The sequence below is a fragment of the Panicum virgatum genome, chromosome 8N (genome assembly GCF_016808335.1).
Source record: "Panicum virgatum strain AP13 chromosome 8N, P.virgatum_v5, whole genome shotgun sequence".
Taxonomy (NCBI): Eukaryota; Viridiplantae; Streptophyta; class Magnoliopsida; order Poales; family Poaceae; genus Panicum; species Panicum virgatum.
The window spans coordinates 38,135,480-38,161,313 of record NC_053152.1 but is presented as its reverse complement, the minus strand read 5'-3'; the positions used below and the strand labels follow the sequence as shown (position 1 = coordinate 38,161,313).

Sequence of the window (25,834 nt, the reverse complement as noted above, 5' to 3'; positions counted from 1 at the left end):
CGCCCGGACCCCACGCCACCCGCGTGGCAGATCCCGTAAATAACAAGCAACCGCGTGCCCCTTTCCCTGCGCTCCCCCCGCGCAAGATAAAAACCACTCGCCGAAATATCTCGCCGCCCACGCAGAATCTCCCATTTCCTCCCGCACCAGACCAAGCCAAACCACGGGCGCGCTCGCCGAGGAGAGAGAGGAGGCCAGAGAGACAGAGAGAGAGAGAGAGAGAGAGAGAGAGGAGAGCAGAGGAGAGGAGAGGGGTGCGCGGCTTGGCATGTTCGACGACGGCGTGGTGGCGGTGAAGCGGATGAGGCTGTGGGAGGAGGACGGGGAGGAGGAGGTGGAGGAAGGGGAGGAGGGGATGGAGGTGGACGGGGAGGAGGAGGAGGGGTGGGCGTGGGGGGCGCCGGCGGCGGGGGTCGGGGAGGAGCAGCGGGCGGCGGCGATCGTGGTGGCGGACGCGGCGGAGGCCGACTTCCCCGTCATCTACGTCAACGCCGCCTTCGAGGCCGCCACGGGGTACCGCGCCCACGAGGTGCTCGGGCGCAACTGGTCAGTACGCCGAACCTTCCTCTCGGTTCCCTCCTCCGTTTTCCTCTGCTTGCTGTGCAGGAGAATGCCGCTTGCCTGGTGCCACGCGCGAGCGGGAGCCATGAGCCGCCGCTTGTGCGAGTCAGTCTGGGATTTTGACGAGCATCGGTGCAGTGCGGCCCTCTTTGGATTTCAGTGTCCTTACGGACCACCACACATTCGTATTAGATCCGCGATTTTTCAGTTCAATCGATGCGTGTCGTCACGACACATGCAGCAAAGGCAGGAATGGGTAGTGCTTCGTTGTTAGTACGATTTCAGAATGTAGCAAGGTGTTAGACGCAAATCTCGGTCAACACACGAACGCGCTAGATCGTGCGGTGCGAAGAGGGGCTCCTTGCAGCACCTTCTGCGTGGAGCGGTCAGACCGGTCAGAGGGACCGCCGTGCAGAACGGCGACGATCCTACGAACGCTAGCCCGGGAGGGACCCCGTCGGGGCAAGCGCGTGTAGGGTTGTCCTAGGCTCGGTAGGCCAGCTAGGGCGTCCTCAAACGCCATGGAGACGAGAGAAGAACAGCATGTCGAGGTTGGAAAAGTAGGGTAAAGGTAAAGAGATAAAAGATATGTTTTTGATAGATTCGATTGGGTTGTCCCCTCAATCGGCCGTGACCCTTTATATTTATAGGGTGGGGAAGACTTATCCCGCAAGAAATCCTGTTTACAGATCTAAATCTATTAAGAACCCTAATTACAGTCGGACTCCTCCTAGACTGGTCAGACCGGTCGGACCCACCGGTCAGACCGGTCGGGCTCCTGCCGGATCAGCTACAGCACCAGACCAGTCAGACCGCTTGGCCTGATCGGTCAGACCGGTTGATGCCAATTTTGGCTGTCAACAAAAGACAATTTGATTGGACGGTTTGTGAAGTTAGGATCCTGTGATGCTTTAATCGAAGGGCAGGTGGTACTATCATGGGATTTGGATAGACGGTGTCAATTTGAGTGATGCTGAGAGTGTTTGTCTTCGTGGGATAGTTTGGTGTGCGCCTGTCCCTTAGTAATGGCCAATGGTGACAGTAGTGAAATAATTTGGTGGACCACTGTCCGTGTTGCAATAGGAGTAAACAGGCTAGCAATGTGTGATTGGTACAAGTTCAGCAAAAAAATCTTGGTTGTGCATATGATGAAAAACGTGTAGACAACATTCTCTTAAAATAATGAATGAGCAGATGAGATTTAGTTTTTGCCTTACTCATGTTGTAGGTAAACTATTTCACTGGGATTGTAAGTAATGGGTTTCAGATGGCAAAGGAGCCCTGAACGTGAAATGTCCATAGGTTCATTTCAACTTTCGCTGAGCCTGTTTTGGTTTTCTGGTGAGCAGAGGGTGGGGAGAACCTGTTGATAGCTACCTGTGAGATATTTTGCTTGGTACTTTGGTGCACTGCTAGAGTTGGCCACTTGCACATAGAGAAAGGAATGATGCAAGAATAAACCCTAGGACATGTGGTTACACGAAAAAGATTTGTAGGCCATGACAACCTGGATGGGCACCTGAGTCGGTGGTTGTCTTGAGACCAAGTTTTGGTGGCGGGGTTTGCCTACCCACTACTAGCTGACTAGCCTGTTCCTACTCTTCACATTTGTAAAATAGAAAGTTAGGTGATCCTTGGATCGTTCTGAAGTTGTTTAAGCCTTTAGCATCAGATCTAGCTTACAATTTCAGTACCGGAACTGGTTGAAATTCATTTTTCTTCAGAAATCATCAGCGTGACAGTTTACATTCAACCTGTCTTGTTGATGTCAAAAGATGATGAACATCCACCTAGAAGCAATGAGAAGTTCATATTTGGTTAGGCTAACCAGGCTCCTGAACAAATATTTGTTCTTTCTATATTTGATAATAATGTTTTACAGTAGATATTGTCTACTTGCTTTCTTGTTTGCTATCTTTCTTTCTTGTACCAATTTTTAAATTGCTAACACTGAAAAACTTGACAGAGGGCCTATTGAAGCATCTCATGAACTGTGTTCACTCAAACTTGTCTTTCAGCCGTTTCCTGCAATTTCGGGATCCACGTGCGCAAAGGCGGCATCCCCTTGTTGATCCCATGATTGTGTCAGAGATTCGGCGATGTCTCAATGAGGGGATTGAATTCCAAGGCGAGCTGCTCAATTTTCGGAAGGATGGTGCTCCACTTTACAATAGATTAAGGCTCATTCCTATGCATGGGGATGATGGCTCTGTGACACATGTTATTGGGATCCAGCTATTCTCTGAGGCAAACATTGATCTCAGCAACATATCATATCCAGTGTATAAACAACAGTCTAACCACAGGCCTAGCATTCAAGATCTGAACTCAGCTTCTCATGAACATACTCCAAAAATCCAGAGTTCAGACTACTGTGGTATCCACCAATTGTCAGACGAAGTTCTTGCACACAACATTTTATCTCGCCTGTCACCAAGAGATGTCGCATCGATTGGATCAGTCTGTACCAGAATGCATGAACTAACCAAGAATGATCACCTGAGGAAGATGGTCTGCCAGAACGCTTGGGGAAGAGATGTCACTGTCAGACTTGAGATAAGCACCAAGATGTTAGGATGGGGTCGCCTTGCAAGAGAGCTAACAACCCTTGAGGCTGCCTCATGGAGAAAGTTTACTGTTGGAGGACGTGTGGAGCCTTCCCGTTGCAACTTCAGTGCATGTGCTGTTGGTAATCGCCTTGTCCTGTTTGGAGGGGAGGGAGTCAACATGCAGCCTATGGATGATACGTTTGTGCTTAACTTGGAGGCTGCAAGGCCAGAATGGCGCCGGGTCAAGGTCTCTGCCTCCCCACCCGGCCGGTGGGGGCACACTCTGTCATGGCTGAATGGGTCATGTCTGGTAGTATTTGGAGGCTGTGGACAGCAAGGTTTGCTCAACGATGTCTTCGTCCTTGACCTTGATGCTCAGCAGCCTACATGGAGGGAGGTTGCCAGTGAGGCTCCTCCACTGCCACGGTCTTGGCACAGCTCATGCACTTTGGATGGTTCAAAGCTCGTTGTCTCAGGTGGGTGCACTGAATCTGGAGTTCTTCTCAGCGACACCTTCCTCCTTGACCTCACAAAGGAAAAACCAGCTTGGAGGGAGATCCCTACATCCTGGTCTCCACCATCCCGCCTTGGTCACACCTTGTCTGTCTATGGTGCAACCAAACTATTCATGTATGGTGGACTGGCAAAGAGCGGCTCTCTCCAGCTGCGTTCCAGTGACGCATACACGATGGATGTTGGTGAAGACAGCCCCCAATGGAGGCAGCTGGCGACAACTGGCTTCCCAAATGTCATTCCACCGCCAAGGCTTGATCATGTCGCTGTGAGCCTGCCATGTGGGAGAATCATCATATTTGGCGGCTCGATTGCTGGCCTGCACTCACCGGCACAGCTGTTCCTGATCGACCCTGCTGAGGAGAAGCCGACATGGAGGATACTGAACGTCCCTGGGCAGCCACCGAAGTTCGCCTGGGGACACAGCACATGTGTGGTGGGTGGAACAAGAGTTCTGGTCCTGGGAGGCCACACCGGGGAGGAGTGGATCCTGAATGAGCTCCATGAGCTTTGCCTTGCAAGCAGGCCTGATGAAGATGAGTGATCTCTGATCTCTTCGTGCATGGCTGTGCATTTGATTTAGATCCTATGCTATTCAGACCTACTTTCAGTATGTTTCCTCATTATGCATCGGTATAAAAAGGTAGTGGAAATTGATCTGAAAAAAAGAGGTTAGTCCTGGAGAGTTTAGTCTACTTTGTTGTTGTCATTCGAGATGTTTTCTTGCATCTGCATTGGTGTAAAAAAATAGTGGAAATTAGTCTGAAAAAGGAGGTTAGTCCTGGAGAGTTTAGTCTACTTTTGGTGTTGTCATCCGAGATGTATTTGTTATTATGGTCCATATATTGGTTTTTATTTTAAGAACCCCCCCACCCACCCAGGAAAAAGGAAGAAAAAAAAAAGTAGATTGTGAATTCGTGTGGAAGTTGTAACCCAGCATTGCTTGTATCTGCTCATATTTGTATCGAATTTACTATATTATCACTTGTTGGCATCAAAGTTCATATACCAAAGCTGCCACCGCTGCTCTAGTTTTATGATATCGATGCCCTGTGGAGATCAGAGTTGCACGAGGCATGGCTGATTTTCTTTGGAAGTGATGTTTGATAAGCTAAGTGGACTTCAATTGCTTGCTCAAAGTGACTTCTGCATCCTCGTTTAAGAGTGAAGACGACACGGGGACGCTGGAATAGAAAAAGCGAGACGTGGTTTCGCGAAAGATGAGCTGGAGAACGAAAACGAGTGGCATGATAGCGTAGCCAAGCAGAGTACTGATTACTGAATGATTATGCTCTGAACATCAACGGCAGAATTATTGGATTGCATAGACACACAAAAAATCCCCCACATGCCATTCGGTGGCATACAAGGGATGAGTTATATTTTTCAATGGCATTTAGGGAATTAACTCGATTGCATATAGATTATTACTGGACCAGCAGCATACACCAATCTGATCGGACTCAGAATCCTGGTCGCCACTACCAAACCTGTAGCACTCTTGGTCACATGCGCGCAACAGATTCTTGGCCCCATACGGCATAAAGCCTCTTGTGCGCGCGCGCTGCTTTCGGACAGCTACCTGATGAAACGCCGAGAGCCATGCTTGCAGAATACTCCCACAGCATCTTCCACGCATTCAGAATTTCAGATGATTCAAAGTTCAGAATGCTGAGTAACAAACAATACTTGCAAAGTCAACTCAACAAAATACTACTGGCGGCAGGCCTGTCAAATACTCCATAGGTCAAGTAACATAAGCAATCACTCTAACAACGCTGCAACACGGGAGCAGGTTTTTTTTCCCTGGTGGCCGGGATTGGAGCATGAAAACCAGCATCCAGCCATCACTTTATCAACTTAAAACTGAAACAAAGCGTCATAACAGACATCTAGGGTACTTGATTAAACAGCAGCAATGCATCATCATCTCAGAGCGACGACGGTGGTGGTAGGTATACTAGAAGGTAGCTATCGAAATCCAGGAACTTTAGCTCTTGTTGCTCCCGAACATCAGCGGATGCATCAGGTCAAGAGCTTGGATCCATCTTACTGACCGTCCCCGGATTCCTTCGGGGCAGCAGCTTCCTTGATCTCATCACCGCCATCCTCCTGAAGGTGGAATCAGTACCAAGGTCAGATGAGGGCAATGACAGGTGATTTACAAAGACAAGAGAACTAACATGACGGTTAAGGAGATTAAGAAAACAAGTGGGTTACAGGAACTCACATTGGTGTCAGATGTCCATAGGGTCAAGTTGTCACGGAGGAGCTGCATGATCAGAGTGCTGTCCTTGTAGGACTCCTCACCCAGGCTGTCTAGCTCAGAGATAGCCTCATCAAAAGCCTACAAACATTAAATTTAAGTCAACTCCAGGAAATAAAAGGTTAAGGAACCAAAAAGATCATGACATCCAAGTGAGCTTTGTTGCACTGTAGTTGAGAGCAGCAATGTTCTAAGTTCTGAATAAACACATCAAACTTTAAAAATTAGAATAGAAACAAATAGTAATGCATTTGTCTATCTTAAGTAGCCAATGCCCCAAGTATTCTAGGCTGACTTAATAATAAACAGTCTTGGCATCACAGAAGGGCAGACATGAATTCATTTGTATCGAAGATTATAGGACTTCCACTACTGTTACAGAACATGGGTTAAATTGTCATTTGGTTGTAAGCTGGTAGAATAAAGTGGACAATAATGTAGGCAGTAAGACATATCAAGTTCAGTGCAGAACGAACAGCAAAGACAGTAGAAGCATTTTAGTTACAACAGAACAAAATATAATGGAAACTACAATAGATAAATAAGAGGGATTATGAGACATGAACACAGAAAGTTCAAAGTTAGCACAACTCTCGAATTAAGTACACTACTAAAAGAACAAGAGATCATGTTTCAGAGGCTATGCATAATGCATGAAGAACAAAAACTGGCACATTGTATGCCCTAAACCTTTTCTTTATGAGAACAGTCTCACAAAATTTGTCATGGCATATGAAGTACTTCAGAATACACTTCTACAGTTCACAAGCCAGTGATTTCCTATTAAAGACTCAGCATACATGTTGCTGACTTGCAGTCTAAGCCTTTTCATTTTGAGTATTGGTTGCAACCATGATTTTTTTTAAAAAAAAAGGCTGACATCCATGAACACATGACACCATATATCACAGGCTTAAAACTAGATTATTTCCTTGACATCATCTTTTACTAAATAAGAAAATCCAATCTTAATGGCCAACAAATGAAATGGTGAGATGGGTATTGTTGATGTGCTCAGCAAACAGTCCAACAATGAAGATCTAGAACACATACAACGAGATCCCACATGCCAGTAAAGGGAGACAAAGGGAGCAGAAGCAGACCTGCTTGGCAAGGTTGCAAGCACGGTCAGGGGAGTTAAGGATCTCATAGTAGAACACCGAGAAGTTGAGCGCCAGGCCAAGCCTGATGGGGTGGGTTGGAGCCAGATCTGCGAGGGCAATATCCTACAGCACAAAAAGCAACACCAATAATGAATCCTAATATGCAAGATATGCTCTGTCTATCAACATGTTCACAAAATCGGGTTGGTTTTCGTTAGATGTCCAACCTGGGCAGCTTTGTAAGCATTCATGGTGCTCTCTGCAGCTTCCTTCCTCTCCGCGCCTGACTTGAACTCGGCAAGGTACCTGCAAAACCATCATGATGAGGATTCAAATACCAAGATAAGCACTGCATATTACAACTATAATCATCAGTCATCTCCCATGGAAAACAGCACAGCAACACCATCATATAAGCAGACTTTTAAAGTGTAAGTCCGTAACCACACAGCTACACCAGTCATATAAACAAATTCATCAATTCCAACTACAGCATGCCTCATCAAGAAAAGAGGGTGAATACCCCTCACTCAAACGTCACAAACATCAGAATCTAATTTAGCTTTCTTGACTTTCTACCACCAATATCACGAACCTAAACCACACAAATTTCAAACAAAAAACGACCACACCTTAAACTTTGACCTAATCGTCACCAAGAACCCAGATCCCTATCACCGCCCCCACACAAAACATCCGTAATCAGATCTTAATTTTTACTTCGCCACTCACCACTTCGTGGCCCATGTACAGAGGCTGGAAATCAGATCGTGCCCCCCATATAATCATCAGCAATAAATAAGGACACAAATCCCCCACTAATCACCTCGCGAACACCCCAATACATCAGGATCTCATAAATAAACTATGCCAAACCTCCGCCCTCCATCATTCCGCGTTGATCCACCAAGAACGGCCGCTCCGCACACAGATCGAATCATAAAAGGGCCAGATCTCCCTTAGGAAATGGTGTGTACATACCTGTGGTAGTCTCCCTTCATCTTGAGGTAGAAGACCTTGGACTCGGCGGCGCCGGCGGAGGGGACGAGGTGGGAGTCGAGGAGCGCGAGGATGCCGTCGCAGATGCGGGCGAGCTCGGCCTCGATCTTGGAGCGGTAGGCGCGGATGGAGGCGGCGTGGGCCTCGTTCCCGCGGCCCTCCTCCTTCTGCTCGATGGAGGAGATGATCCGCCACGAGGCCCTGCGGGCGCCGATGACGTTCTTGTAGGCGACGGACAGCAGGTTGCGCTCCTCGACGGAGAGCTCCTCCCCGCCGCCGGCGCCGCCCGCCGAGCGCGCCACGCGCTCCATGAACTCCACCATCTCCTCGTACCGCTCCGCCTGCTCCGCCAGCTTCGCCATGTACACGCTCTCCTCACGCGTCGGCTCCGACGGCGACATGGCGGCTGCGGATCGGGCTCGCCGGCGGCAGCAGGGGCGGCTACAGGGATGCGGCGGGCGCAGGGGATCTCCTGTGGCGGGGGGGAAGCGGACGCGGTTGTGCGGAGGTGGGGCGGGGGAGGCCGGCGCGGGGGGGCATTTGAGGAGGCCGCGGCCCCCCGGGCGGGGCCCGCGCATCAGGGGGATGACGTGGCGGTCAAGAGCGCGGGGAACGCGGCGGGGGGAGCGGTGCGGGGGGGGGGGGAGGGCGTGTTGCCCCGTGTGCGGCGGGGAGCGGGTGGAGGGGGCGTGGTCGGCGGGACACGTGGCGGGGAGCGGGTGGTCGGAGCGGTGCGCGGTGTGCGGTCGCGGCGCGGGCGGGGAACGGGAGGTGGGGAGGCTTGGGCGGTCAATCTTGGGGGGATGGGATGGGATTGGGAGGTGAAGCTTCGCCCGTGCTGCTGTCTGGGTTAGAATCACGTGTAAACGCAAAAAAATTTTGAAAAGGAATCTAGCTAATTTAAAGTACTAAATGAAATTTATTTGTAAAACTTTTTACACAAATGGGTTGTAAATCGTGAGACGAATCTAATGATGCTAATTAATTCATGATTAATCAATATATAGCGTATGATTACTGTAGCATTACTGTTACAAATCATGGATTAAGTAGCCTCATTAGAATCGTTTCACGATTTACAGCCCATTCATGAAAAAAATTTCATAAATAGACTTCATTTAGTACTTCAAATTAGTATAATTCCTTCGCAAAATTTTGTGTTTACGGTTTTTTTTGTGTTTACGGGGAGAACTAAACAGGGCCTCAGTATTGTTTTTTTGGGAAAAATGATTATTTATATTTATTTACCTCCGTAGTCTACATGGGTTTGTGCGGTACATATTTTTTACAGTACTTTTTTCGAAACAAAAAGATAGATGAGTTGCAAATATGTACTGTTTTCATCTGCATTGTTTTCATCGAGATAGCAACTTTTTTTTTTTGAGAGGACAAGATAGCAGCAGGTCGTGTTGGATCTCTCTTTTTTTCTTTTCTGGGAGGAGAGTGTGTTGGATCGATCTCTCAAGCATCCAAAGTTTCTCCTTGAGGCCTGAGCGAGGTCCATCACGACGGCATTTTTCGAGGCCGCCTACACAACAACCACAACGGTAACCTTTTGTTGGGCCCGTACACTAGTACACTGGAGGTGCCATTTCTTTGGAAGATTGAGCTTTTACAAACAAAGCCAAGCAAATACTTAGCACTAGGATATATAGTACAGTACATCCTAATAAGAATGGTCATCTTTTCATTTTTTTAAAAAAGCATCTGACTATAATTATGAATTCACCCTTTTATCTTTGATTAAAAAACTACAAAAAAGAAATTGCCATGAATACATATTCTCTTAACTTTGGAGGCATTGGGAGGTGTTACGCCACATATGGGTCCACCGTCCTGTTATCGCCATAGGGTTAATTTATGGGCCGAAATCAAGATGGACTTAAAGCAGAAGACTAAGAAGACTTGTAAATCGGCTCCTGCGTGAGCATCTGGGCCACATGGGCCATGTATCCTTAGATTCAGTTTAAGATTAGAGATAGAGTCCGATCGGGACAAGATTAGTTTAGATTGTTTCCCAAGTCTCCGAACTATAAATATGTATCCTTTGTTATTCGTAAAGGAGAGCGTCATTACGACTCGCAAACAACAACTCTCGGCGCATCGCCACCCCTAATCCTAGGGTTTTCATCCAAATAAGCGCCATGCTGCCCTGATCGCTTCTTGCGATCAGGGCAGTATTGTTTTTACTTTTACCTTGGTATTACTCGTACTGAAGCGTTTTTGATGGCGAGTAATACTAGTTATCATGATGTTCGTAGCATGGCTTTTAGTAGATCTGTTGTGCTTCGTTGCTTATCATCTGCGAATATCATGTTGTCTCTGTGCAGTCACGTTTCAATCTCACGCTAGTTCTTATCGCATAGAACTAGTCGCACAGAGACAACATCTTGCTTCTTTTATGTCTAGTAGATCTGATCTGTTATGGTTTGCTCTTATCTTAAGAGTTGGCGTAATATCTGCTAGGTTAGGCCTTGCAAACGGATTGGATGATCCGGTGGTGTAATAGATGCTTTATCTTAGCCTTGATAGGGATTGTTCCGGGAATCGGCTCTTACTAGTTCTTAGGCCTCTGTTTTGGGTTGTGGTTTAGTTGTCTGTTATGTTCGCTAGGCCTAGTCACGTGTAGGATGTTCTGATCTAGCAGTGAAGCTGTTACTATCGTGGATTAGATCAATTAGATTTAATTGAAGCAGTTTTATAGTTATTTGCTTTATTTATCATATCTGGATACAATCAGATCCCATCTGACACCGGGACTCGATCGGCTCTTTAAAGCCGATGCAAGAGTCGTCCCGGGGAGCCGACCACGGCTCAGACTTACGTTTACACGTGTCTTTGTATGCAGGAAACTGTTCGGAGCACGTCTGCACCCTCCTGATCGGGTATAGGTCAGGTGGCACGCCCGGTTTTCCACAAAACCTCCGGGCGCGTGACGGAATTGCGGGCCGTCGACGAGGGAGCAGTGCCTGCCTTCCAGCGCCCCAGCAACCTCTCGGCTCTTCATGTTGCCCGTCGCTGCTCGCCGGTGGGTTTTGACTGACAACACGTCCACAAACACATCTAATGTCTCCCAACACCTCCTCGTTGATGCCTTTCAACACATTTCCTCATATTATTATTTTTTTAGAAAGACACAAAAAAGTGTCTCATATCTGATTTATATCAAGGAAAACAACTGGTATTGGGCCTACGAATTATGGACACACAAAGCGCCTCTCCACGCCTCTCCAAGCATTTTGTAAAATTTTCCTTTTATAAATACTGTTGTGAACAACATCATGGATTGAACGAATTCTAATAGCAATAAGAAAAGCACGTGCTTAATTTTAATTTAGGCGATCTGAGATAATGAGATTTTTTTTTTGAAATAATCGAGATAATGAGAATCAATGCCACCTTTTACGTGCTTCCGATGAAAAAAAAAATACATTGAGGATTGGATCGAGAGGCCCGTTGTATTGTTACTCGAAGAAGGTGAAAGAAATTAAAAGGCCCACGCAGCGCAGGAAAGTAGCCCAGTTTGGGTTAGTGTTCAAATGTGGCTCACACCAGGCCCATGTACTTCGGTCGTCAACATTATTAGGCAAAGTTTCTGCTAGCCTAACAGCAATTTTTTGGCACCGTTTTTGGTTTCTTGCCAAGGGAAGGAACGGCCAAGCTAACCCAGACTTGGTGTCCCCAATGCCATGCAACTATTTTTGAAAAAACCCCGCAGGAGCACTGCCATGCAACTAGCTAGGCAACTGGATCAGTCACCTCCCTTCACAATTTGGTAGCTCTTGTTTGTCACGGGATGACCGAGTTGGCAGCTGGGTCTCTCCTGAAAAAGTGCCCGGCCTGGGCCTGGGCATGGATGCGTACCCTGGCAAGTCTCCAAGCACAAGTGGTCATGCTGGGATCGGGATCGCCGGGGGCAGACAACCACCCTGTGGCCTAGAGGCATTGGTCAGCTACTCAGCTCATGCGGTTGAGCTAACACAGATCACACCGGATCAGCTTGTTTAGATTTAAGCAAACGGCTGCTTATAATAGGGAATAGAACAAAAGGACCCGGATCAGTAAGCTGCAAACGTTATCGACCATGCTTCCATGCATGTAGATAAACTCGCAAGTACTGATCCTGTGAAGGTTAAGGTGAGGTTCTCTGATGAGCCGTCATGATTCTGTTTGGAACTGCTTGGAATTGCAGATTTTCCCAACCAAAGCCACCAAACTCTCATCGCGCCATGGCGTCAGTCCATATAGCCTCACACTCAAACCTTCTGCAAGCGACCACCCAATCAATAGTTCGTTCATTCATTCCTTGGCCGAATCAATCGCAGAGAAGACGACGCGAATGGAATTCAGCAGCAGCGAGCTCGCCGGCCGTGGTCCCCTGCAGCTGCGGCGTAGCGGTAGCGGTCGCCGCCGCCGCCTTTCTCCTCCTCCTTGTCGTCTTGTTCTTCTCCTCGTGCTGCTCGCCGCCGCCGGCGGCCACTCGCCTGCCGCCGCCAGCATCTTCGGCGGCGACGCGGCATCGGTACGTATGATCCTACCTAGACACCTAATCAGCTAGATCTCCATCGTCAGTTGAAATCGACACTCATCGTGTGGCTGCGCCGTGTCGTCATCCTTCCGCAGGAGTGCAGCCGGACTTGCGAGTCCGAGCACTGCGCAGGTTCGTTCGTTCTCCCTCCCTGTCTGAATTCTCTGAATCGATGAGCGATAGAGGTCTGAATTCTCTGCTGCCAGCGGCGCCGCTGATGCGCTACGGCAAGTACTGCGGCGTCTCCTACACGGGGTGCCCCGGCGAGGCCCCCTGCGACGCCCTCGACGCCTGCTGCGCGGCCCACGACGCCTGCGTCCAGGCCACCGACGGTACGCAAAGATGATTGAACGATAGATTAACCTTTGCTTTTCGTTCTGCTCAATGCTCATCTGTGTTCTTGGCTTGGAGTGACGGCGCAGACGACTACCTGAACACATGGTGCAACCAGAGCCTGCTGGACTGCGTGGCGGCGGCGAGGCCGGCGGCGGCGGCGACGACGTTCGAGGGGAACCAGTGCAACGCGACGGAGGTCGCCGACGAGATCGCCTCCGTCGTGGAGGCCGCCGTGTACGCCAAGGGCATCCTCCACAGGCCGTAGCCTGACAGCAGGGTGACGTGGCTGACGCGGACACGCGCAGGCGGTCGAAAGGGAAAGCGGTGGCTGGAGCCGGTGGCTTAAAAAAAGGCTGGTGTACGTACGTGTAGACGACTCGGACGACGTGGTTGTCGTCGTCTCGTCCCTTTTCTCTTTTCTTTTTTTTCTCCCCAATCTGTAAAGATCAGATACAGTGCGATTTAGATCAAGCATGGTTTTGTTGGAGTTGATCTCCAGGCCTGATCCAAATATCATGCCAGACTCCTTGATGCGCCCTGATCAGGGGCGTCCAGTCCATATAACTGGTGGGCTCCCGTCGCCTGTGTTAGATTTAATATGGGCTTGGCTCATATTTTATTTAATTAAATCAAACAAATTCTAAAATCCATATTAAATATTGCGCTTTGAGAATGCTAATTATGGCCAGAAGTAACGTGTGTGGTGCATGATGCATGGGATTGATTTTGACACACTAATTGCCGCTGGGAGTAAATATTTTGTGCGCTGAGCCGATGCAGTGTGTGCATGTCATGGCATGACTGAAACTCAATGCTATTAACGTTGGTTGGAAGATGTTTCATCTTCTAACGAGCCAAGTTAAATGCTAGCTAATGGAGAGCTAAGGGCAGTCCCAACGCGGCATTTATAGCTGTTTCTATCTCTATTAACTACGGTGACAGCTCACTCATTTGCAGATGTTTGCTGATGTGTCAAAGCAGTTATCACGGAGAGAGATAGAAATCGTTTCCTCAGGAAGAAACGACGTCGTCTCTAGTATCAAGACGCAAAGAAACGAGAGAAAACCCATTAGGAAGAAATGACCGCTTCCCAAAGCCATCCTCCGGATCTGGTGCGCTGCAGCTCGCGCGCGCACCCGCACGCTGCCGGCTGCCGAGCGCGCACCCACACGCCGCCGCGCACAGAGGATCCGGAGAGCAGATACTGGAATATGGTGGATGATTGGTCCATATTTTGTCTGAAGTTGGTAGAAATTTTTACAATGTGAAGAAGTAGTTTCTTGATACGATATCCTATGCTATGAAAACTGCGGTGGTTTCTTGCATTGGGACTGCCTTACAGGAGTCTCTTCCATGCATGCACTACTTACACTATAAGAAACCATTTAATCTGTGACGATTTTTGACGAAATTTTCGTAACGTTTTCAGATATCGTCACGGATCTGCAACTATGTCTATAAGGCCCATAACACAGTGATGGTTTATTGATTTCGTCATGAATGAGCCCAAAACCTGTGACGTTTTAGCAAATCCGTCGCAATTAATAAATTTAGAATTACTATCATAGCACAAGGTGAGAAAACAAAAATACAAAAGGAAAAATAAAAAAGGCATCACAAGGTGAGAAATCAAAAATATAAAAAGAAAAAAAGGCCTCGCACAGGGATTAGGAGAGGATAAAAAACCAATATGTGATTAGGAGAGTAAATTGTTGATAAAAAAGCCAAACAGCCGCTCACCAAAAAAAATAAAGATAAAAAAATAGGAAAAATGAGAGGATATGACGTTTGAACCTTGGTCTCTTAGACCAGACTACAGCGCCATACCACTATTCTAAAACTTCACAAAATCACATGTTAGCGTCTTTCGTATTACTGTTTATATATTAATATCTGCGCTTCAAAATTTGGAAAAAAAAACTTGAGGCTAATGGGAATCGAACCCTAGTGTTGAGCAAAAGAAACACACACCTTTACCAACTGCGCTTGTGGTAAAAGTGAAAAAAAAGCAATCCAAGAAATAATAAGAAAACCAGAACAGCAGCCTCCCACTTGCGCGCTTGTGGTAAATAAAAGGGAAAAAACAATACAAAAAAGAAAACCAAAATAGCATGTCCCGAGCGAGAGTCGAACGAGGACTGCGGGCTTGAAGGAGCAAAGCAATAACCACTGAGCTATCACTTCGTTATCCTTATATTAATTCGTTAAATTTTATTTATACTAGATCGCACAACAGAGCTAAATTTGGAGAAAAAAAGAGGTGTATTGAGTGAGGGGTATTCGAACCCGGGTCACCGGTAGAAGACATGGACGCCCTAGCCAGTGCGCCGAGCATTCGTTGATGTTTGTTTTGGGTAATAAACGTTTTAGATAGTACTGTTGAAACGTGGCCCTGCAATGAAGAACACAGCGTATGACATGTTTTATTCCAACTAAATTAAAAAAATGCAGCGCATGGGTTAGTCGAACCCGCGCCCCCGCGTTAGAGAGGAGGAAGCCGAACCACTGCGCCTCTCGTGGATATGTGTCCCCATATTGAGTTCATTTTATTTGTATCCGGGTTTAGGAGTATACAGGAGTTGCAAAAAAATTTAAAATTATCAAACGGACTCAAAAAATAACCAAACTTTTACCTGAGACAATCCATCATGTATATTGCCTATACAAAAAGTTTTGAAGTGAAAACCTAATTCGATCATCACTGTGACTCAAAATCTTATCGAATCCTTCTCATGTCTATGGAACTTCTTCGGAGATGCTTAGTTTTGTAAGCAATGTACGTGACAATTTTTACGAAACCTGCTCAATTTTTTATCACAGCCTCCATGTATGATATCCTGACAAATCTCATAATTTTCAGACTTCGTTTGATTTTTATAGAATTTAAAACCTATTTGGCGTGCACGTTCGTTGTCATGTTTCGTGAACAAGATGTTCGAATTTTCCTTTCAATTCTTCAACAATGCCTCAAATTGGACTCAATAACATGAATATCATTTTTCCATTCATTATACTACATTATAGTTCAGCTTGGAATTACTTTCGATAAGCTTGTAGAAATTCATTTAAATGATAGAAAATACTAAATCTATTCAAAAATTCTTGAAATTTCCACATGACAACATATGCTGTCTAATACATTTAAAAAGTGTACTGATATTCAAGATATTTTTTTTGCAAGTTACTTCACAAGAGTGTTTTAAATGGAAAAAGAAAAAGAAAATATTAAACTGAGATAGATATGGGCTGTTTTTGGCTCGATCTTCCCGGCCCAGTTATTTCTGACCATTCATTGACAATTCAATGGTTAGAATCACTCTCAAACAGTATAAAAGGCTAGTCACCATCGAAAACCCTAGCTCTCCACTCGTCCCCGCTCTCCTCCGACCGAAACCCCCTCCCCCTCTCTTCCCTCCCCTCAGATCCGCCGCGCCTCCTCCTCAGATCACCCGGTGGTTCCTCCTCCACCACCGCTGGAGCCGCCGCTCGTCCCTGGCCTCCTCGCGCTGGCGCCCGCGCGTGAGCCGGCGTCCTCCTCGAATCGAAACAGCGTTCCGTTCCGTTCGCAAGGTCTGCGCCCCAGCCATGGCCGCGCCCCCCGGCGACGCTCCCCTCACCGCCGCCAACAATATCTAGGTTCGCCTTCTTCCCGGCCCCGCCGTTCATGGATGCTAAACTGGCGCCTTACGCGTTTCTTCCCCTTTCTTCTTGCAGCCGTTCTTCGTCCTCCACAAGGCATCCGCGGCCGCCGCTTCGTCGGTGCCGTCCTCCCGGGCTCGGCGGCGGATTGATGCCTCGCTCCCATCTTCCCCCAACCCCAAATCCGCGAAGAGGACCCGTGATGTTGACGAATCTGGTCCAGGATCCAGTCCACCATCGATGTATACCCCTCTCGCATCTCCTTAATTCCATTCCGCGTCTCGATTTTGACGAGCTCTTATGAGTAGGGCACGGTTTCTCATCCTGTGGAATTGCTTTCTTTGGGTCCTTGTCGATTGCCACCAGGAGGTCCTCAGGGGCATCAACCTCAAGCTGTTCGACCAGGTGCTGCAGTGGGCGCAGGAATCATTCTCTGCGATCCGCGCTGTTGCAAAACCAGAGCCTGTTGAGGCAGCTACTAGCAGATGTTCCAGATGTGAGTGACATGTTAAATCTTTTAAGGTGTACTATTAGTACTACTAGTCAGAGTGATGAGAATTATGTGACCATAGATTATAATTATGTGCTTGAGGCCATGTGCAGATGGAGCAAAGGTTGTGCAGGAGCAAGTGATGAGAATGGCTGGTCATCACACAGGGAAGAAAGATAATTTGATTTCTAATTGATCATTGTTTATGTCAAGTGAGGCTAGTACTCGCACTGCAATATTGTTTTCATGAGCTTTTTTGTTTATTTATTTTATCCTAATGTGGTCTAGTATATCCTAATTGGCAATGGACTGCGTATCAGTGCATTTGAATTGAGTTCATGTATGTGTTTTCCATCTTTTGACAAGATATAGTAGTCTAATTCAGGATGGATTTTGCACCATAGGACTGTTATTACATAGGATTTATAAAGTATCACTTCAGTTGTAGATAATGGTATTTACCATGCCTGGTTGCTTATAGTCAAGAACTACAGTTAGGATGGGATGTAGTACTTGTGTATAATTGATTTCATATAATGGCCACTTGACATTAAACGAAAGTTCAGAGGTTGTGATATGCAGCAGTATGTGATTGCAGGACATTCATGCTGAGGCTGCCAAGAAGAGGTGTCACACCATTGTTTCAATTCATCTAGGTAACTTAGCATGTAAATTACAGCAATAATCAATCATCTGCATGCGTCGCTGAGCAATGCAAAATCATGGAGTATGCTATCCTTGGTTCTCCTTACTATTATGTTTCTGCTACAACACCATACTAGCTTTCATACACACTACCATGAGTCCATTTAAGGTTAGTGATTCTGAAGATAATATTTCTTTATGCAGAATGATTGAACACAATTCCAAATTCAGGTTCCCTAACACAGTTATTTTCCTTTTTGCTTGGTGAAAGTTTGCCACTTATACCAAGCTGGCACTCAATTCAGAAAGCCATTTTTGAATGGGGGCAAGGATTTCCTGATTCACAAATAGTTAATTACCTGATTACAAATGGTTATAGGTTATTTTAGACCTTATGTTTTTATTGCCACAATCAAATGCACATGCTTTATCTTCAGTGAGTGAGATTACTGTCAGATAGTGTTCTTGAATATTGATGTATTTTGGATCTATACTTGTAACATGATTACAACAAGTTTTTGTTTTCTGAAACTATAGGTTTAATATGACTAGTGGAGAGTTAATGTTCAAAATTCACCTTAGCAGCTATGTCACTTTGTTTAGACTTAAATCTGATGAGATGATTGAACTAATCATAAGTATTTCTTTTCCCTTGGCAGGTTGCATTACTACAGAGCAAGCTGAGCGTGAAAACCTATGTGCTCTATTGTTGGTGTTGCAGATCCTGTTGGAGTGTTGGTGCTCTGGAACATTTGCTCCTTTGCTTCTGGAATCAAATTGCTACTTGTATCTGGTGCTTCGATTTTTGGTGCTGTAGGTGTTGCTGGTGTGTATTTTGGGCTGTTGTATCTCTTTTCAATGTAAACATGAGATTGTATCTCTTATTTTGGGCTGCTAAAATTTGATATGTATTTTGGGCTGTAATGATCATTTTGGTGTATGGTATGAGAAATTGGATTGAATTGATGGGCTCAATTTTCAATGTGTCTTTTTGGTGGGCTTTGATTTGATAGTGGTTCAAAAAATGGCCCAACTGACTCGCTCAATTCAAAAATAGGCCTGCTAACCAATGGGCCATCATCGTCATTTATCCACGTCACTAGCCATGCTGGCTGCCACATGGCAACACATCTGTGACGTTTAATTTTGTCACAGATGATGGGCCTGGGCTTGGATGCACAGCCCTAAGAGTGTTTTATGACGGTAAAAAAACGTCACAGATTGCGCTGATCTGTGACGATTTCGAAGAAAACGTCATTCGATTTAATCTGTGATGCTCAATACATGACGCTGCTCGAAAACGTCACGGACAAAATTTTATGACGAATTTTCAACGATCTATGACGAAATTATTCCGTCACGAAATAAATGGTTTCTTGTAGTGTTACTCTCACGTGAGTTATATGAGAATCAAATGTGACTAATGGAGAGAGTTACAGAATTGATGAAAGAGTTTTGTGCTCTTCGTAAGGCTCAAGAGTTAACTCCACCTTGAGCTTTTTACTCCTCACACTAAGCGGCCTAGCTGTTGGTGTTTTTGCACCCGTTCGTTCCCTGAGCTGCAAATAAATAGCAAGACTCACTCATGGTTTGGATTTTGAACACACACTCGTCTCCACACTTTTGCTGCATCAAAGTATCTCCGTTCTAGTAAGTCTGGGCGCACAGACTTGCTAGAAGAGCAGGCCTCCGAAACTCCGTCCTCTTCGAGACTCTGCACCGAGTTGAGGGCGATCAAGTTTTTGGGGAGCGCATCGGTGCGACTGCTCATTGCGAACGACTACCTCGTCTACTTCCTGGCGTCGCCTCTGCACCGCGAACACCTGCACGGCATCGACTTTGATTGGATACATCGAACAGGCTCGACTAGCGATGTCGGGTAACGGCGCATCTGTTTCCTTCGGAACTGGCCCCGTCTCTGGATACTTTCTGAACTTCATGTTCATGTTTATTGTTTTCGTTACAAGCATGTTGGATCATACTCCTATTTTTATCTATAGATATGTCATGATTTATACTCTCATTTTTGAATTAAAGTGAACCGTAATTGGCCTCTAACTCCAATAATCCAAAAACTTGATAGGCAATTTTCAGTTGCTGGTTTTGCTACGCAACTTAAACCAAATGAGTTTGATAGAACAAATTACAAGAGATGGGTAGGCAAGCTTGAGCGGTGGCTCACGGCTATGAGTGTTTGGCATATCACTGAGGGTCCTTCTCTTGGACCATGCATTCTCGATGAGGAGAAGGCGTTTAAGACTGCAAACAGTCTGTTCAGAGGTGCCGTGATCAGTGTTCTTGGAGAGAACATTATTGATACGTACCTACGGCTTACCTCTGGAAAAGAAATATGGGATACACTTCAGGCAAATTATGGAGTTTCAGATGCGGGCAGCGAGTTGTATCTCATGGAGCAGTACTATGACTACACGATGGTTGATGACAGTTCTGTAGTTGAACAGGCTCATGAGATACATACGCTTGCTAAGGAACTTGATAATTTCAATTGCTCGTTGCCGGATAAGTTTGTGGCTAGAGGTATCATTGCCAAGTTACCTCCTTCATGGAGAAACTTTGCTACTTCTCTGAAGCATAAGAGGCAAGAGTTCACGGTGGTGAATCTCATTTGTTCTCTTGATGTCGAAGAAAAGGCGAGAGCAAAGGACACACATAGTCATGGCAATGAGGGAGGTTCTAGCGCCCACGTGGTGCAGAAGAAGAACTTCAAATCCCACAAGAACAAGAGAAAAGGGAAGGCTGAGTTTAAGCCGAAGTCTGTCCAGACTACCAACTTCAAGAAGAAGAACAACAACGGGAAATGTTATGTGTGCGGTAGTTCTGAGCATTATGCTCGGGACTGCAAGGACCGCAAGGATAAGCAGCAGCACTGAAAGGATCGACACTAGGCCTAGAGGAGGGGGGGGGGGGGTGAATAGACCTATTTAAAAATTTTCTGAAAAACTTGGCAGAAAAACGTCAGGCCCGGATGATCCGGCCCTAGGTTGGATGATCCGGTCCTTCTCAGGCCCGGATGATCTGGCATAGGGTCGGATGATCTAACAGGGGGGAAGAATCTATCACGAGATTTGAAATTTACTTAGCTTTTGACGATTCCCTTTGAATACAAAGTTGACAAATAAAGTAACCAAGCCTGTGAATCACTTTAGTACAAAGGAAAGGCAACTAACGAGTAGATCAAGTCAAGATTAGCTCAAGAACAATAAATATAACAATAAATGAAAGGGACACAAGATTTATTCAGAAGTTCACTCCACAAAGGAGCTACGTCTCCATTAGGGTGCTCACAAAGAGCAGGGTTGCCCTATAACCCTTTTCCTCACTCAATCAACCACTTAGGAGGATTGAGATGCTCACTAGCAAATGTCCACAAAGGACGGGTAATACAAATTTACGGGGCTCAACCACAAAGGAATGGAAGCTCACCGGCACCTCTAACCATCTAGGAGCCAAGCTCCAAGAGTAACAAACACGAATCGACGAATCAAAGGTTGCTTCAAATGCTTCTTGAGATGAACAAGTGCTAGCTCATGGAGTGCTCTCAAATCACACCTCAAATCTCACTTCTTCTCAATCCCTAGGTGTTTCCTTGCAAGAATCAAGCTCTAGGATGGAGAGAAATGAAGTATTGAATGCTTCGGAGGCGTGGTTGGTCGGGAAGAGAGAGAGAAGTAAATGAAGGGAGTGAAGGGGTATATATACTCCCACCCCCGAAAGTGACCGTTGTGTGTTTTCTGGTGGTTCCCGGATCATCCGGAGTAACCTCGGATCATCCGGGGTAGTGACAGAATAGGCTAAAACACACTTGAATTCCTAGGTCCGGATCATCCGGTGTAGGGCCGGATCATCCGGTGTAGGGCCGGATCATCCGGCCTGGCACTACCAGGCGCTCACAAAAACCCCAGGTCCGGATCATCCAGGCTAAGGCTGGATCATCCGGACTTGCTCAGTGCCGAAATTCACTGTTCGGCCGGATCATCCGACCCTGTGCAGAAACTTTGTGCAGAGAGTTTTGTGAGTGGAGTGCGTGACTCTCAAGAATATCATCTCAACTTGAAGCATTTTGACAACCTAAAATTCAATCAAATGCATCCTCCTTGATAGTACGTTGAACCTATACTCAAATTCAAACCGAAAATTAAAATTAAATCTTCTATAGGATCCACCATAATTAATTTGAAATCGGGGACCTTCTTTTCATTTTCTTCTTGATTTTCTCATTTTATTCCTGCACACACTTTCTTGAAAGCATCATATCCCCAAATTGTGATTGTTAAAAATCAGAAAAATCATTTAGGGGCCTAGATGCACTTTCAATCTCCCCTTTTTTGGTGATTGATGACAATACCAATTTGGGCTCAAAAAGGGAGAAATAAAATACAAGAATTCTAATCAAGAGATAGAAGAGCTCCCCCTAAATATGTGCATAAATATTTCAAAAGGGCCTCAAATGCCAAAGCACATATTTAAGTGAGCTCCCCCTGCATCATTGCATACATGTGCTTTTGTTTGATGAAATAACCGTGATGCATATGACAAAATCAACACAACAATAAAGTGAAAAGTAACATTACATCATCCATAAGCATCACATCATAGATAAATAAAAGGTTCAACATCACACTAGCAAATTTAGTCTTACAAACTGAAATTGTTCACGTGGCACACCACACATAACACCAACACATAGTTCTTACATGTCAATAACATAAATAAGATAGATAAAATGATGAAAAGCGGATGAGTGGTCTCCAAGCGGATGAGGGGCCTCCAAGCGCCAAATTCACTCCCCCTTTGGCATCAAGTGCCAAAAAGGAAGCTACTCGTCGTCGTCGTCATCATCGACATCTCCATCACCGTCGGACTCAATCTCCTCATCATCACCTTCTTCTTCTTCCTCCTCCTCATCATGAGTTGGACCCGGCATTTCTTGACCTCCATAGTCATGCTCAACATCATCAAAGGGATTTTCTTGAGGTACAAAGTCATCCCATAGATTGTAGACCCTTGGAGGAGTAGGAAAGTCTCTAGGCTCACGAACTGGAGAGTAAGGAAGATCAACTTTGGCCATGATTTCCTTTTGCCTTTTCTCCAACTTAACGAGTTCCTCATCCATGTATCTTCTATGCTCACGGATCTCCTGGGAGTTCCGGCGACACATGTTGAAGCAAGCAAAAATTCATTGAGCAATGAAATCCAACTTGCCTTTCTTGCCTTTGGAAGCCTTGCGATGGTCCTGCAGGTGCGGCACGAGAAGATGAACGAGCTCCCCTAGAAGATGAAGGAGCCGCTCCAGAAGATGATGCACCAGGAGCAAATGTAGATGGATAAGCACCAGGAAAAGGTCCAGAAGGAGTAATCCCAGTGCTGTGAGTGTCAATGTGAAAAGCCTGCTCAATCTTGCCTTTGCTTGAATGATATGAAACATGAGAAGTACTGTGCACAATGTTGAGCTGAGTCACTGTCTTGATCATATGAAAAATGTAAGGAGCATAGTGACATACACTAGAGGAATCCAATGAACAAGATATGATTTCATTCCAAATGAACTCCATAACTGCAAACTTGCGCTTTCCAGGAGCCGATGTTGTCTGAGTCACCCCCTCTAGGAGTGAGAGTGAAACAAAACAAAGTGTTAAGCAATCTATAAAATGGAGTGAGGCCCTTGACTTGCCCAAGCACAATCTCACCATAAGCCCGATCATACATGAAGTGCATCTTGGAGGGGTCAAGTTCATTACCTTCATGCAAATCCACCTTGGATTCATCATGATCCACAATAAATCCACCACCATAACTAACTTGGCTTCCAGTGTGACCAAACAATGTACTAAAGTGAGCCATGGTGTAAGTGAACCGTTTTCCTCCAATGAGAAACTGAAAGATCCTTCCACAGTCACTAATATGAAGTGTGGCATAGAATTGGGCCACAATTTCTTCATTCCAGGGGCAAGGGAAACTCATGATATCAATCAAGTCCATCTCTTGACAACAATCATATAAACATCAACTACCTCCTTGAGTGGTGAAGCTAACCTCTTCAAATAGTTCCAGTCAATCCACTTCATCTCTGTGGTGACATGCTTCTTGGTCATAATTACTGACTCATACCAATCAGCCTGATGTGGGAACCAAAAGCGAGAATCACCACGAAAGCTACGCTCAACATCAGTTGGATCATCACTATACCTCAAATTCTCAACAGAATTTCCACCCTTCTTGTAGTTAACCATGGGAGGGTTACAACGATCACGTGTTGGACGAGCAATAGTAGCCATGATATTTTCAAGATATGAAAGATCAAAATTATCATCTGGCTCAATCCTAGGATTATTAGGATCAGCTATAGCAGAGCTAGATTGCCCTCTAGAAGTTCTCCCAGTATCTCTGCCTCGTCCTGGTGGATTTGCTGAACCACGACCTCTGACATTTCTCTTGGTCGCGCCCTTCTTAGTGCTTTGCGGCCTAGTGTGAACTTTCTCATCAGAGCTCCCCATATAATCATCATCACTGTCGGAATCAGTGGGAGGACCCTTCTTCTTGCTCACTTTGGTTTTCACCATCTAGAACACAAGATAAGTAGCCAAGATTTAGGATATGATTGAGAAGGAATTGAAGAATTCAATGAACAAGTGGTTCTTTCCGGGCACAGCCGGATCATCCGGGTATGGTCTGGATCATCCGGACCTGTCCAGGTACGGATCATCCGGGCATACGCCGGATCATCCAGCTCTGCTCGGGAAGAACTTCAAATTCATGAATCCGAGGATCTAACCAACGAAATCTTATGAAACTCTAGGCATGACCTCTAGATAGATAAAGGAGATGATTCACCGGAGGAAATCACCTATAACTTCCTACATTGAGAGATTGGGGCGAGAGGATTTTAAATGAAATACCTTTGAGATTGCCGCGCGAATCGAAGGAGTTCCGGAGGGGTCCGTATCTTCCGAGACATTGAGAATCAAAGGCACAAGAAAGCCCAACAAATCCTTGGTCCAAAAATGAGATTGCCGCCTGGAGCTTTTGGGGAGAAAAGGGTGGCGGCGGTGAAAAAAAAAGAGGGATTAGGGCACCCCCGCCGCCGGCCCTATTTATACTGGAACTGCCAGGGTCGGATGATCCGGGGTAAGGCCGGATCATCCGGACATGACCAGAGAAGTCTGGGCGCACGGGCCGGATGATCCGGGGTAGGGCCGGATCATCCGGGTTTACGCATAAAGGTTTTGGCCGAATGGACCGGATGATCCGAGGTTGGGCCGGATCATCCGGGTTCTACCAGAGAGTTTTGCCAATTTAGATAGATTTGATGAGAGACATTGATCCGAAGTGATAGAGAATAATGTATGGACAAATAAGATCCTTAACTCAAAATGATCAGGCACAATCAACAATACATAACAATGATCATTTGAGGTAAGGAATGATCCAATGATCATAACATCAAAAATTTTGAAAATAACTCACACAAATAGCATTTTTCTCTAGTCTAGGCAACAATACAAGATATGTGCAACATGTCAAGCCAAGTTACGAGAATCCAAGATATTTATCTCACTTTGAAGAAAACAAAACCTTTGCTCATCAAGGGGCTTTGTGAAGATATCGGCTAGTTGATTATCAGTACTCACATGACATATGGCGATATTTCCTTTGGTTTCGTTATCTCTTAGGAAGTGATGTCTTATGTCAATGTGCTTGGTTCTTGAGTGTTGGACGGGGTTGTTGGCTAGTTTGATGGCACTCTCATTGTCACACAAGAGAGATATCTTTTTATACTCACAACCAAAGTCACTCAAGGTTTGTCTCATCCAAAGTAGTTGAGCACAACAAGCACCGGCTGCAACATACTCGGCCTCAGCGGTGGATAGCGCAACGAAATTTTGTTTCTTAGAGCTCCAAGACACCAAGGACTGACCAAGAAATTGGCAAGTCCCCGTTGTACTCTTTCGATCAACTTTGCAGCCGGCGTCATCCGAATCGGAATAGCCAAGTAAATCAAAAGTGGAGCCCTTGAGATACCACAAGCCAAGGTTTGGAGTTAACACTAAATATCTCAAGATTCTTTTAACAGCTATCAAATGACATTCCTTAGGATTAGCTTAAAATCTTGCACACATGCACACACTAAACATAACAAACTTCTTGAGCATATCATTTGTATATTTACTTTAACATATGAAAGTC

The 25,834-nt window shown here is 45.8% G+C and overlaps 3 protein-coding genes and 1 long non-coding RNA gene across 7 annotated transcripts; 3 read left to right on the top strand and 1 right to left on the bottom strand.

Annotated features, from left to right (window-relative positions):
- Window positions 1-127: 127 nt before the first annotated feature.
- LOC120685302 (adagio-like protein 3) lies at window positions 128-4,610 on the top strand. Of its 3 annotated transcripts, none has more exons than XM_039967136.1 (2): window positions 128-546; window positions 2,580-4,610. In XM_039967136.1, exons 1-2 carry the CDS (start codon window positions 269-271, stop codon window positions 4,165-4,167), a joined length of 1,866 nt encoding a protein of 621 aa, XP_039823070.1. In that variant the 5' UTR covers window positions 128-268; the 3' UTR covers window positions 4,168-4,610. The 3 variants fall into 3 exon arrangements, with proteins under 3 accessions (XP_039823070.1, XP_039823072.1, XP_039823071.1); XM_039967138.1 differs by having other exon boundaries at window positions 408-546; window positions 2,528-4,610; XM_039967137.1 differs by lacking the exon at window positions 128-546 and adding an exon at window positions 554-857 and having other exon boundaries at window positions 1,429-4,610.
- Window positions 4,611-5,275: 665 nt separating this feature from the next.
- Window positions 5,276-8,514, bottom strand: LOC120685303 (14-3-3-like protein GF14-D). The gene is made up of 5 exons (XM_039967139.1): window positions 7,974-8,514; window positions 7,220-7,298; window positions 6,993-7,115; window positions 5,854-5,970; window positions 5,276-5,735 (listed from the first exon to the last, which is right to left on the bottom strand). The coding sequence occupies exons 1-5, from the start codon at window positions 8,390-8,392 to the stop codon at window positions 5,673-5,675; spliced, it is 801 nt and encodes a 266-aa protein (XP_039823073.1). The 5' UTR covers window positions 8,393-8,514; the 3' UTR covers window positions 5,276-5,672.
- A 3,387-nt stretch (window positions 8,515-11,901) lies between these two features.
- On the top strand, window positions 11,902-13,512 carry LOC120686943 (probable phospholipase A2 homolog 2). Of its 2 annotated transcripts, XM_039969140.1 has the most exons (5): window positions 11,902-12,128; window positions 12,317-12,513; window positions 12,615-12,651; window positions 12,726-12,851; window positions 12,942-13,512. In XM_039969140.1, exons 2-5 carry the CDS (start codon window positions 12,331-12,333, stop codon window positions 13,118-13,120), a joined length of 525 nt encoding a protein of 174 aa, XP_039825074.1. In that variant the 5' UTR covers window positions 11,902-12,128; window positions 12,317-12,330; the 3' UTR covers window positions 13,121-13,512. The 2 variants fall into 2 exon arrangements, with proteins under 2 accessions (XP_039825074.1, XP_039825073.1); XM_039969139.1 differs by having other exon boundaries at window positions 11,903-12,513.
- Window positions 13,513-16,399: 2,887 nt separating this feature from the next.
- LOC120686581 lies at window positions 16,400-18,611 on the top strand. The gene is made up of 5 exons (XR_005680260.1): window positions 16,400-16,491; window positions 16,570-16,736; window positions 16,861-16,990; window positions 17,098-17,640; window positions 18,289-18,611. It is a non-coding gene; the product is annotated as an uncharacterized LOC120686581 (long non-coding RNA).
- The last annotated feature ends 7,223 nt before the right edge of the window (window positions 18,612-25,834 follow it).